General features: G+C 41.0%; 1 protein-coding gene across 1 annotated transcript; it reads left to right on the top strand.

Moving 5' to 3' along the window:
* The first annotated feature begins 1,104 nt into the window (after positions 1-1,104).
* LOC111875946 (putative disease resistance protein RGA3) lies at positions 1,105-4,066 on the top strand. The gene has a single exon (XM_023872472.3). It carries the CDS (start codon positions 1,106-1,108, stop codon positions 3,980-3,982), a length of 2,877 nt encoding a protein of 958 aa, XP_023728240.1. The 5' UTR covers position 1,105; the 3' UTR covers positions 3,983-4,066.
* Positions 4,067-13,221: the final 9,155 nt, after the last annotated feature.

Genomic DNA, 13,221 nt, shown 5'->3' with positions numbered 1-13,221 from the left:
ATTATTATTACTATTACTATTATTATTATTATTATTATTATTATTATTATTATTAATGTCTATTATTATTATTATTATTATTATTATTATTATTATTATTATTATTATTATTATTATTAATGTCTATTATTATTATTATTATAATTGTAATATTGCATAGAAACGTGTATAGCATCAGGGTAAAATGATCATTTTACACCAATCAGCACATTCGGTCAGATTTTCAATCAAACAACATGATTTCTTATTCAGTCAGAATTTCTTGTTCAGACAGATCTTTCTCAGTCAGCAACTATCAAACGGGGCCTAAATCTATCGAATGAAAGATATCTTAGCTAACAGTTTAGAGTTTATACTTTTTTTGGACTTCGGTTAAACGAATCTATCAATCTAACAATTGAAAGATTAGATTTAATGACCGAAAGACTATATAAAACAATGAATACTTTTTGTATCAATAATATAAATTTGGATTAAAACAGGAGAAAATATCAATCACCAAGGACCAAATAGTATATGATTTGTTTACTACCGTCCATATAACTACAAATCTTGTCTTAAATGCTTTAAGATAAAATTAATACTGAATATTTAATAGTTTTTTTTTTAATTATTTTGAACAACGGGTCTGTACTCCTGTTCTCCATACCCCTTTAGTGGGTTCTGAGTTGTGACTCGTGGTTTCGTTTCGGGTATTTCACCCCCTCTCTCTCTCTCTCTCTCTCTCTCTCTCTCTCTCTCCAGTGAACATGGCCGACGCTTTAGTTACTGTTGCTGCTGAGGCGATCCTAAAAAAGGTGGCATCCATAGCTGCCAACGAAATCGCCCTTGCTTGGGGTTACAAAGAGAAGTTGTACACACTTGAAGGGACCTTGAAAATGATTCGTGCCAAGTTACAGGATGCCGAGATTCAGAAAGGTCAAAAACATGGTGTGATGGAGTGGCTGAAACAGCTAAAAGATGTGGTTGCTGAAGCTGATGATGTGGTGGATGAGGTTCACTATGAAATGTTGAGGCGTGAGGTAAAGAAGCGAGATCGAGTGGCAATAAAGGTACCCTCTCTCCCAAGCTTGAAAAAGCTTAAATTTCGTAATTTCGTAGAGAAATGGGTCATAAAATCAAAAACATCAACGAAAAGTTGTCTCAAATCAATAAGGATGCTAACGACTTGGGACTACAAAATGAACAGCCTGGCCCTGTTGTTCCATATCGTCCCTACCCGGAGACAGATCCAAATCTAGGCGAATTCAAAATTGTTGGGAGGGGGGATGATGAAGGGCGCATCATACACCTTTTAACCGAGTCAAGAAAAGAAGAAAAGCTTACGATTGTTCCCATTGTGGGAATGGGCGGGATGGGGAAAACCACTCTGGCCCAGTGTGTATACAATAATCCAAAAATCCAGCAACATTTTGATGTTAAAGCTTGGTTGTGTGTGTCAGTTAAGGTTGACATCAACACACTTCTTGCAAAGATTTATGAATCTCTTGCACGAGAGAAACCTAAGTCGGAAACTATTGTCAATTTAGTTAGCGATCTTGAAGAGAAGTTGGCGTCAAAAAGATATTTGCTAGTCCTAGATGATGTTTGGGACGAAGAGAGATTATATTGGGAAGATTTTAGGAGTGTTATGATAAATGTAAAGTCGCAAATTGGAAGTAGCATTCTTGTCACTACCCGGAAACTTAACATCGGAACAAAGGCAATGGCAATGGATTCATGTCCTTTAAAAGGTCTTTCTGATGATTATTGTTGGCACATTTTTAAAGATAGGGCATTTCTACCAGGACAGTCACCACAACCTGAATTGGAGGAGATAGGGCGTGATATTGTGAAAAAATGTTGTGGTTTGCCTTTGCTAGTAAAGGTAATAGGAGGCATGTTGCAAAATTACATCGACCCAGAGAAGTGGTTGTCCATAAAAAATAGCAAAGTCTGGGATCTAGAAGATGAAAGGGATAGAGTTGAAAAAAGCTTGCAACTAAGCTTTGATAATCTTCCTAATTCTATGGCTAAGCAATGCTTTGCGTATTGTTCCATCTTTGAGAAAGATACACTCATGGAAAGGGAAGAACTGGTTCAACTTTGGATGGCTTTAGGGTTGGTTCAAGCAGATTATACAAGAGGCAAGGAGATGGAGGATGTCGGAAATGATATTTTTCAGATTTTGGTAAGCAATTCGTTGTTCCAAGATGTTCAAAGGGATGAGTATGGTCACATCACTCATTGTAGGATGCATGATCTGATGCATGATCTTTCATTATCACTTTCCAAACATGAAAGTTTATGTCATGTGGTGGGTGCGGCGAATGATGATATGTCTCGTATTTATCATATCGATCATGTTAAGCATCTAGCCTTTTACAAAAAACGTGAGGACGATGAATTTGAAGCCGAGGCTTCTATGTTCATTGAAAGGGATATGATGGCTAGAACTTTGCATACATTGTTTCTCATTGGATTATATGAGAAGAATTTATCATTTCAACGATTCAAATGCATGCGAATCCTAAAACTCGAAGATTATAAAATTGAGAAGTTAGGCGATTCAATTGGAGAGTTGGTGCATCTAAGGTATCTAGATTTGTTGTATACCTATATCACTGCTCTTCCAGAATCTATTGGTAAATTATACCACTTGCAAACTCTGAAGTTGCCTGATATCATTGAGCAGCTTCCAGAATCCATGAGAAATTTGATAAGCCTGCGATATTTCATTTATGAGGGAAACATTCCCTCCAATATTGTGGGACAATGGATTCTTATCCGAAATTTGCCTTCCTTCATAGTGCTTAGAAGGAAGGGACATGGTATTGAAGAGCTACGCCATTTGAATAACCTTGGTGGAAAGCTTCGTATTGGTGGTCTTGAAAATGTTAGGAGCAAAGAGGATGCTGTTAAAGCAGACTTATCTCGAAAGAAAAATTTATATGATATTGAATTCAATTGGACTTTGAAGGATGAAGCTGCCAAAAGAAACAATGAGGATGTATTGGAAGGCTTGCAACCTCCACAAGATGTGAAAATATTGAGAATCAACAATTTTTGTGGCGATAGCTTTCCAGATTGGGTAACGAAGATGGCAATCCATATCGAACCGAAATGGACGCCGCTTGACAAGATCGTGTCAATCAGATTAGAGGGATGTAGGAATTGCCTCTCTCTTCCAACGCTTGAGCACCTACCACATCTTCGGGATCTTGTGTTAAGGGAAATGGACAGCTTGACGTGCTTAAGGAGTTCTGTTGTTAGCGGATCAACAAATCCTTTGTCTCCATCGTTGAGAACACTACGACTAAGAAGTATGAAAAGACTGGAAAAGTGGATAGATGGAGCAACCAACAGCTCAAAAATGATATCGCCTGTCCTCGAGAAGTTGGGGATTACTCATTGCCCAAAGATTATACTCATAGATGAATGCCATCCCCATCCTCTTGTTTCCTTGGATATATTTGACTGTAGTGGTCTGGTGTCCATTAAGAGCATACAAGGACTAACATGTCTCTTAACTTTAAAAATTTCCAGGTGTGATAGTCTTTTAGGAATAACCAATTTGCCCAATGAGTGTCATTCTTTGAAGACTTTGTTTATTAACCATTGCAACAAGCTGACTTCCTTGCCTCATGAAATGTTTGACTGTTTTGCCTTCTTAAACGAGTTGAGAGTTGGTCCGTTTTCGAAGGCGCTCGATTCTTTCCCAAGTCTCCAAGGCATTGAGAAATTAAGGAACCACCTTCACTCGTTAACATTGACAGGTTGGGATCATTGGGAGTCGGTGCCAGAAGAAATACAACATTTCACCTCACTGATGCGGTTACGCATAGTTGGATTCGGAATACAAGAACTGCCTATGTGGTTGACCAACATGTCATCTATCCGACATTTACTTTTCAATGATTGCAAAGGGCTAAATAAAGCAAAGGTTAGACAGGGAGCGCCAAAGAAAGCAAATATTGTCGAACTAGATAATGTAGAGTGTTAATTTGTTAGTTATTTGAGTGTGTTGGTTTATGGATATATTGTATCGGTCATTCCTCCTCTTGCTTAATAATAAACTTTCTTCTAACTTTCTCCTCCCTTGCAATCCAATTTTACTGAGACATTTGTCTTGTTCAAGTATAAGAGACAAATACAAAAGATGGGTAAAAAGTCCAATCATTTTATAAATTTGATGCTAAATATCCCAAAACTCTTCTCACTTATAACTTACCGTTGACTTTTAATTGCAATTGATAACAATCGACCAATTTTGCAACTTTTACATGTGCTTAATATTCTTTCATAATTCATCATATGTCCAATTCATTGCATGATGGATCTCGTTCATTGTAACTGATTTGTACTATACTACTAATTTGTTGTTACCCTGTAATGAATGCAATCTTAACAATTATTAAATGTCCATTTTATTTGCGTTATTAACTTAGAAAGGTTTCCTGGAAGTTAATTAATATAGGTTTTAGTAGTTGTATTGGTCATAAAGCTAAAGTTAAAGGACTGGACCTGTTAATCTAAAGAACTTGAGGGCTACAGAATAAAGTAGGAGGGTTGATGCTATAAAGTGCTAAACGTTTGAGGTGGCTGAGGATATCAAAACGGTAATGATATTTCTTAGCAATTTTATCCTTCCACTCAAAAATAAGTGTTTGGACCCTTTTACCCTTAAGTTTAATATTGGAAAGTGAGAGAGAGAGATCCTCTATTTTAATATTGAAGAGAGGAAAGAGAGGAAGATTTTGTCAACAAAAAAACATGATTATTTTTATTAAAAAAACACTGTTTATTTTATTTTATGAAGAAAAAAAATTATTTGCGTTTTTTTCTATTAAAACCATGCATTAAGATTTACGTTCATAGAATTTTATTAAGAAAAAGTATTCGCCATTTTTTCCAAGTAAACACAGGAAACAAAAAAAATAAAAATCAATTAAACCATTCTATTTTGTATTATATTGTATTTTATGAGCGTGTTTGGTACGGAACTTTTGGAAGCGTTTAAGAGCTTCTAGCTTTTAGCTTTTGACAAAACGCTTTAGTTTAAATAAAAAGTTTCGTTTGGCAGTACGAGCTTTTAGCTTTAGTTTAAACAAAACGCTCCAATTCTAAAAGCTACTTCATGTAGCGTTTAACAAAACGCTACGGAGCTTTTGAAATCAATTTCCATAATTACCCTTATTTATTTTTAATCAATTGTCGTTTTATATAATTTTATATATTTCAAAAGCTTTCAGCTACTTTTGCCAAACATTCATATAACAAATAAAAGTTATAGCTTCCCGCTACCCGCTACACGCTACTAGCTACCCGCTACATGCTTCCAACTAACAACTATTTTTCCCAAACACACCCTATATGTTTTTGACACATAATTTGTCATTATTGTAGTTTAACATATAATTTGTCAATTTTGTATAATGTGGAAATTAAAACCTTTTACTTTAAACTCATCTCAGCAAAATGAACTCAAAATGTGTGTGTAGCCCCACCTATAATCCCTGCACCAGAGAAAGGAATTACACTAAAAAGATTTTTTCCAACCAAATCTAGTTGTACTTGGTTGGTTGAAAAAACATATATATATATATATATATATATATATATATATATATATATATATATATATATATATATATATATATATGCATACAACCATATCTATTCATTTAGGTCAATATACTGTTGTGAAATGGCTGAACTGATTTGATACAAATGGGACAAAGCTGGCAGTGGGGTTCATTAAATCCTGAAATGCCATTGGAATGGAAAATATGATTACACGATAAATAAAGTTCTTTATTTTGTATCATATTATTTGATGAATCCATTCTCATTTGTTGAAGCAATTGTAACAAAACCTTAAATCACATAAAAAGGACAAAAAGAAAAAGAAAAAAAGATTATGTTTACTACAGCCCCTGTGCGTGAAATCAAAAGAAAAGAAAGAAAAGAAGGAAATAAATAGAAATAAGTGTGTGTGTGTGTGTAACGGATTGGAAAACTTCTAGCCTGTCAAGATTATCAGTTTTCGTTTCATTTACAGACCATGGTTCGGTCGTTTGGGCATCCCGTGTTCGTTGATGACAGGCAGTTAAACATGTCTTTGACAACTAGCAGTAGTTAGGTGAATAATGGGGATAGTTCTAAATCAAATTAAATAAAATTAAAAAGAAACGAAAAAAGAAGCAAAACAATGTTCATGTGCTTGTCATTGAGCTGTTGGGGTCTCTAAACGTACCAGATATCAATAGCTGGGGGATGTTTGAGATTACTTTTTGAAGGGAAAATTCCTTTTTGTAAAAGGACTTTTTCTAAAAGACATTTTTCCAAAAGATTTTGTTTAAAAAGTGTTTGGGATTTCTTTTTGCTTTTTCAGCCTCAAATCTTCAAAAAGACAAAAAGTCACGTGAGTGTGACTTTTGAAAATGATATTTTTTGTACTTTGCTAAAAGTTGGTTTTAAAAGTCCTTTTTCATTTACAAAACAACTTTTGGACTTTTCTAACTTGTTGGAAAAGTTAAAAGTCAAAAAGTTGATTTAAAAGGAAAAACAAACACCCTCCAGATTAGTGATGAAGAAGGAGCCAATCTTTCTCTCGATGAAGAAGCCGCGGCGTACAACGATGAAGCAATGAGGAAGCCGTAAAAGTAGGGATTTCTCTCTGTCTGTTGCAACATTACTTTGACTAAGGGCTAAAAAGGTCCAAACACTTGTTTCTTAAGTGGGTGGACAAAATTAACCAGTGGAAATGTAACACCCAGTTTCCCAGGTATATTGATTTATGTTGCAATTCTTTATTTATGTAGGGTGACTCGACGAGTTGGTGCTCAGACTCGTCGAGTCTGGTCGCGACTGGATGATGTGGTTAATGAGGGGACTAGTCGAGTCAGGGGAGTGACTCACCGAGTCAGAGCTGACGAAAGAAACCCTAATTTCTCGGGTTTGACACCTATTTAAAGGCCCTTATGGCCTTCATTTGCGGCTACCAGTCCATAGAGAGAAACCCTAGAGTGTTTGAGCGTTTTGAGAGAGAAAGGAAGCCATTCTTGACCTTTGTGGTGTTGTTTAGCAAGAAAAAGGAAGTTCTAGTCAAGAGGAAGCAAAGGAGGTTGCTATTCTGTGGATTTGAAGCTGAGATCATCGCATTTGAGGAATTAAACTCGGCTCATCTCCTGTTTTATGAAGTATATATGGATTTAGGGTTTCTTGTGCCCTTTGTTAGGTTGATTTGATGTCCAATAGTCCCTTTCTGGTGATGAGGCTTTGGATCTGGATCCATAGAGGTCCAGAGAGCCTCACTCATCAAGCTTTATAGAGAGCAATGGAGGTTTTGGCCTTGGGTTGTGGTATTTGGGGCTAAATCATCATATATGGCCATATAGTTGTTGCATGTACATCAAGATAGAGACTTTACTTGATTAGTGAGCATGGGAAGGTTAGATCTAAGGATTAGAGGAATAGATCTGACCTACAGAAGGTCGTTTGAGGTTGTGCATGAAACGAACTCGCCGAGTCCATGAGCAGACACGACGAGTCGGAGCGGGTTGTCCCGTGATTTAGATCAGCGGATGACTCGCCGAGTTGGGTGAGTGACTCGGTGAGTCAGAAGGGATTCAAAGGACTCGAGTTCACATATGGACTCGATGAGTCTATGCAAGACTCGTCGAGTCGGGTCAAAGGTTGACCGTTGACCAGGGTTGACTAGAGTTGACTTAATAGGGTTAGTCAAAGTAAGTCAGGAAGGTATTAATTAGAGATGTACTTATAATATAGGAGGCGATACATCGAGGAATTGAGCTCGAGTGATTATCCGACATCAGCGAGGTGAGTCTTCTCACTATGCCATACCCGATGGGGTAGCTAGGTGACCGGAAGGTCTTATGTGTATGATGTTTATGTGATGCATGTTATATATGTGATATGTTATGATATGAGTATGATGATATGGACCAGAAGGTCAACAGAGTTATGGGATGGAAATCCCCAGAGACACTTGGGTCGGAAGATCCTATGGAGTTATGGCCTGGAAAGGTGTATGTGTTGTATGTGGTATTTTGGGGAACTCACTAATCATTTAGGCTTACCGTTTGTCTGTTATGTTTTTCAGGTACCAGTGATGATCGCGGGAAGGCGCCAGCATGATCAGTACACACTTGCAGATGACATGTTTCTTTTTGAGATCTTGGGATATGGATTTTGTACTATGTTTTATTTTTGGTGAAAATATTGGATATATGATTTTGGGATGATTTGTAAATGAAACTTTTTATTAAAATTAAATGAAAAATTGTTTGAAATTTTAACGGTGTTACAAATTGGTATCAGAGCCTTGGTTTGAGGGATTCGGATTCACCTTTGGGTGTATTTGAACTCAAACTGAGGATTTGAGAAAGATTTTCATAAAATAAACAATTTTTCTAAAGAGTAAAAGAATTTGGACGATGCGCAAGGAAACAGTGTGTACAATCAGCCAGCGCCCGAATGGTGATTTCCCAAATTACCCTTACATTATGTGTTATGATATATATATATATATATATATATATATATATATATATATATATATATATATATATATATTGAAATGTATTATGCATGCTAGAGTAGGCTACGTATTCATATTAGGACTAGGGCGGCCTGATTTGTGATGTCTTAGCCTAGGAAGATTTCTTCTGCCATGGGATGCTTTAGAATGAGTAAGTAGCAGTGAGGTGCTATGAGAGTCTACCGAAGGGTAGTTTATGTGTGGAAAGAGATAGAGTACTTGTGACTTGGAATCCTTGGAGGATGACTTGGGATGAATACTGGTGCGGTGTGGAAGGTAGTATTGGGCCCGTAATACTGGAAACATTAGGTCAGTGTGTAGCCCAAGTAGGAATCCTTAGGGTACTAGGAATCAAGAAGGGTTGGGTTATCGAGTGCGAGTATACTCGAGTGAGTCCTTGATATTTTTATGTTGTATTTCAGAGACATCATGGTTGGGACGCGCCACAGACCAAAGACCAGCGATGGAGGTGTGAGCGATGAGGAGCTCCGCCAGATGTTTCATGAGGAGGTGGTTGCTGCCGTCCGGGCTGAGGTTCCAGAGATGTTCGGGTTTATTAAGACCACACTGATTGAGACCATTGATGAGCGGTACGCTGCTCTTACTAAGGCTGCTGTTGCTGCCGCCAGGCCACAGGGGGGTGACTCATTGCTGTACCGGGAGTTCAGCAACACGAAGCCACCAGAGTTTTACGGGACTCAGGACCCGATTGCTGTGATGAGATGGATATCTGACATTGAGGGATGTTTTTACACTTGTTCGTGTCCAGAGCATCTGAGGGTTCGGTTTGCGCTGAGCCAGCTTCGCTTGGGAGCAAAGGACTGATGGAAGTTTGTGACTGCGTATCTTAGTTCTGCAGAGATTTCAGCGGTGACCTGGGAGAGGTTCACCGCCATGTTCAGAGACGAGTACGTTCCCCCGGTGGAAAGGGAACAATTGGCCTAGGAGTTCTTGACCCTTAAGCAGGGTACGAAGTCAGTTACTGTGATTACCAGGATGTTTCATGAGAGGGCGATGTTCTGCCCTGAGCACGTATCGACCGAGCAGGCATGCATGAGCCGATATCTGAGCGTTCTGAGGAGAGACATTCGTGAGTTTGCGGCGAACTCATCATACCGGACATTTGCTGAGCTCTAGGAAAATGCCCGAAAGAGGGAGATTAAGTTGCAGACTCAGGCTACGGAGGAGGCCGAGTCTCAGAGCAGGGATCGCCGTCTAGCATAGTCTCAGCCGGCGGCCAAGCGGGGAAAGCCCACCGATTCAAGATCTGGGGGACTGAAGGGCCGCACTTGCGAGAAGTGCGACAAGGGTCATGAGGGGGTTTGTAGGTCTGGTGCTTGCTACAAGTGTGGCAAGGAGGGGCATATCGTCAAGGATTTCCCCAAGGGGTTCATGTAGGGGTGCAAACGAGCCGAGCCGAGCCCGAGCCTGGCCAGGCTCGGCTCGGGCTCGTTTAAGTTATATGGGGCTCGAGCTCGAGCTCGGTTCGATTCGAGCTTTCTTTTACTGAGCTCGGCTCGAGCTCGTAAAGAGTTATACAAGCTCGGCTCGGGCTCGGGCTCGACTCATTTTTATCGGGAGTGCCTAAATAAGCTTAAGCTCGGCTCGAGCTCGTTAAAAATCTCGTTTACTAATACCTGAAATTCATAATTCCCCTAATATGTTTTTATTTTAATATATATAAATAATAATAAATAATATTATATAAAGGCTTGTTTAGGCTCGCGAGCCTAATCGAGCTTTGTGACATAGGCTTGAGCTCGAGCTCGGCTCGGGCTCGTTTAAAATCGGTTTCGAGTCGAGCTTTTAACGATCCGATCTCGAGTAGATCGCGAGTAGCTTGGCTCGTTTGCACCCCTAGGTTCATGGTTTGCTTTCATTGCAACCAGACCGGACATCGGAAGGCTGAATGTCCGAAGTTGAGGGGGACAGCACAAGGGACACTGCAGGGGTCTGCCCCTGCTGCTACGCGAGCTATCGAGGGTCAGCCGATGAAGGCCTAACTGCCAAAGGCGCGAGCGAGAGCGTTCCAGCTGACAACAGAGGAGGTCCGCGCAGCACCCGACGTCGTGGCTGGTATGTATTTTGTTCATATTTATTTATGTTGTAATAAGATCTTGTGTTTTATATTATGTTATGCATAGGTACTTTTCTTGTGAATTCTGTACCTGCCTTGGTGTTATTTGACTCGGGTGCGAGTCGGTCTTTTGTGTCATTAGCATTCAGTAAGCACATTAGTATCCAGGGAGAGGCGATGAGTAGACCTTTGCGTGTTTCTATAGCTAACGAGCGAGCAGTGTATGCCACAGATGTGATTTGAGGGTGTGTACTTGAGATCTTCGGTGCTGGGCTTCCGATAGATCTGGTCCCGATTGCAATGGGGGACGTATGTGTTATCGTGGGTATGGATTGGTTGAGCCGATTTAGGGCAGTAATAGACTGGGAGCAGCATCTGGTGATGATCCGAGATCCTAGTGGGGGAGTGCTGACAGTTTATGGTGAGGGGACTCGTAGTGGGTCAGCAATCTGTTCGGCTGCCAGGACGATGCAGAGTTTGCAGCGGGGCTGCAATGGGTTCGTAGCCTATGTGATGGATGTACGGGAGGCCTCTGGGAGGCCAAGTTTTCTAGAAGATGTCCCGATAGTGCGAGAGTTCCCGGACGTATTTCCCGAGGAGTTGCTGGGTGTGCCTCCCGAGAGGCAGGTGGAGTTTCGCATCGATTTGATTCTCGGGGCCGCACCTATCGCTAAGGCGCCTTATCGTTTGGCAGCACCGGATATGCAGGAGTTATCCTCACAACTGCATGAGTTGTTGGGGAAGGGGTTTATTCGTCCGAGCAGCTCACCGTGGGGAGCGTCGATCCTATTCGTTAAGAAGAAGGATGGTTCACACCGGATGTGTATTCATTACCGGGAGTTGAACAAATTAACAGTTAAGAACCGTTATCCGTTGCCGAGGATTGATGACTTATTTGATCAGCTGCAGGGGGCATCTTGGTTCTCCAAGATTGATCTGAGGTCCGGATATCATCAGATGAGGGTGCGTGATGAGGACATCCAGAAGATGACATTCAGGACGCGTTATGGGCACTATGAGTTCGTGGTGATGCCTTTCGGGCTCACCAATGCGCCAGCAGCATTCATGGATCTCATGAACAAAGTATGTAGGCCAATGTTGGATCGATCGGTGATCGTGTTCATTGATGACATTCTAGTGTATTCTAGATCCCAGGAGCAGCATTAGGAGCACTTGAGAGAGGTTCTTGGGGTGTTGAGATCAGAGAGGCTTTATGCCAAATTCTCCAAGTGTCATTTCTGGCGACGGGAGGTCCAGTTCCTAGGGCATCTCATTAATCAGAATGGGATATTGGTTGATCCAGCCAAGATTGAGGCAGTGATGAGTTGGGAAGTGCCAAAGTCCACTACCGAGATCAGGAGTTTTTTGGGGTTGGCCGGTTCTTATAAGAGATTCATTCAGGATTTCTCTAAGATTACAGTTCCACTCACTAGGTTGACCAGGAAGGGTGTTTCATTCTCATGGGGTCCGGAGCAGTAGATCTCGTTTGAGACTCTTCGCCAGAAGTTGTGTGAAGCCTCGGTGTTATCCCTTCCAGAGGGAGTTGATGATTTTGTGGTTTATTGCGATGCATCGATATATGGGTTAGGCGCAGTGCTTATATAGATCGGGCATGTGATAGTGTATGCATCGAGGCAGTTGAAGCCTCATGAGGTGAGATATCCCACTCATGATCTAGAGTTGGGGGCAGTAGTGTTCACACTTAAGATCTGGGGCCACTATCTGTATGGGGTTCGGTGTACCATATTCACGGACCACAAGAGTTTGAAATATTTGATGGATCAACCCAACTTGAACATGCGGCAGAGGAGATGGTTGGATGTGGTAAAGGATTATGATTGTGAGATCCTGTATCACCCGGGCAAGGCGAATGTGGTAGCTGATGCCCTGAGTCGGAAGGCAGAGAGTGCCCCGATCCGAGGTATGTGTATGAGGATGATTGTGATGACTCCGGTGTTGATTGCCATCCGAGAGGCTCAGAACGAGGCAGTCAGGCCGAAGAACCGTAAGAAAGAGCGGGTGATTGGGCAAGTATCTGAGTTTGTGACTGATAGCCGAGGGCTTATGACATTTCAGGGTCGTATTTGGGTGCGGTTTATTGGTGGGGCACGTAACATCTTGATGGAGGAGGCACATCGATCGAGGTTCTCGATCCATCCCGGGGCAACCATGATGTACTTGGATCTGAAGAAAGATTATTGGTGGCCATGCATGAAGAGGGATGTAGCGTGGGTTATAGAGAGGCGCTTGACCTATTGTCAGGTTAAGGCTGAGCACCAACGTCCGTATGGTAAATTGCAGCCACTCGAGGTTCCCCAGTGGAAGTGGGAACAGATCTCTATGGATTTCATCACCAAGTTACCCAGAACTCCAAGGGGGTGCCGATGCGATTTGGGTGATAGTGGATCGACTGACAAAGAGTGCTCACTTTCTTTCTATCAGTGAGACCTCTTCTGTGGAGAAGTTGGTAGATATGTATGTGAGGGAGATAGTGTCTCGGCATGGGGTACCGATCTCGATTGTGTTGGATCGGGATGTACGTTTTACTTCCAGGTTCTGGAAGAAGTTCCATGAGGAGTTGGGTACGAGATTGCATTTCAGC

Source organism: Lactuca sativa, chromosome 2 (genome assembly GCF_002870075.4).
Source record: "Lactuca sativa cultivar Salinas chromosome 2, Lsat_Salinas_v11, whole genome shotgun sequence".
NCBI lineage: Eukaryota > Viridiplantae > Streptophyta > Magnoliopsida > Asterales > Asteraceae > Lactuca > Lactuca sativa.
The sequence above is the reverse complement of the archived record's forward strand: the minus strand, read 5'-3'. Positions and strand labels throughout refer to the sequence as shown.

Coding starts and splice junctions, on each gene's coding strand:
- LOC111875946 (XM_023872472.3), top strand. CDS start 1,106: ATGGGTCATAAAATCAAAAACATCAACGAAAAGTTGTCTCAAATCAAT.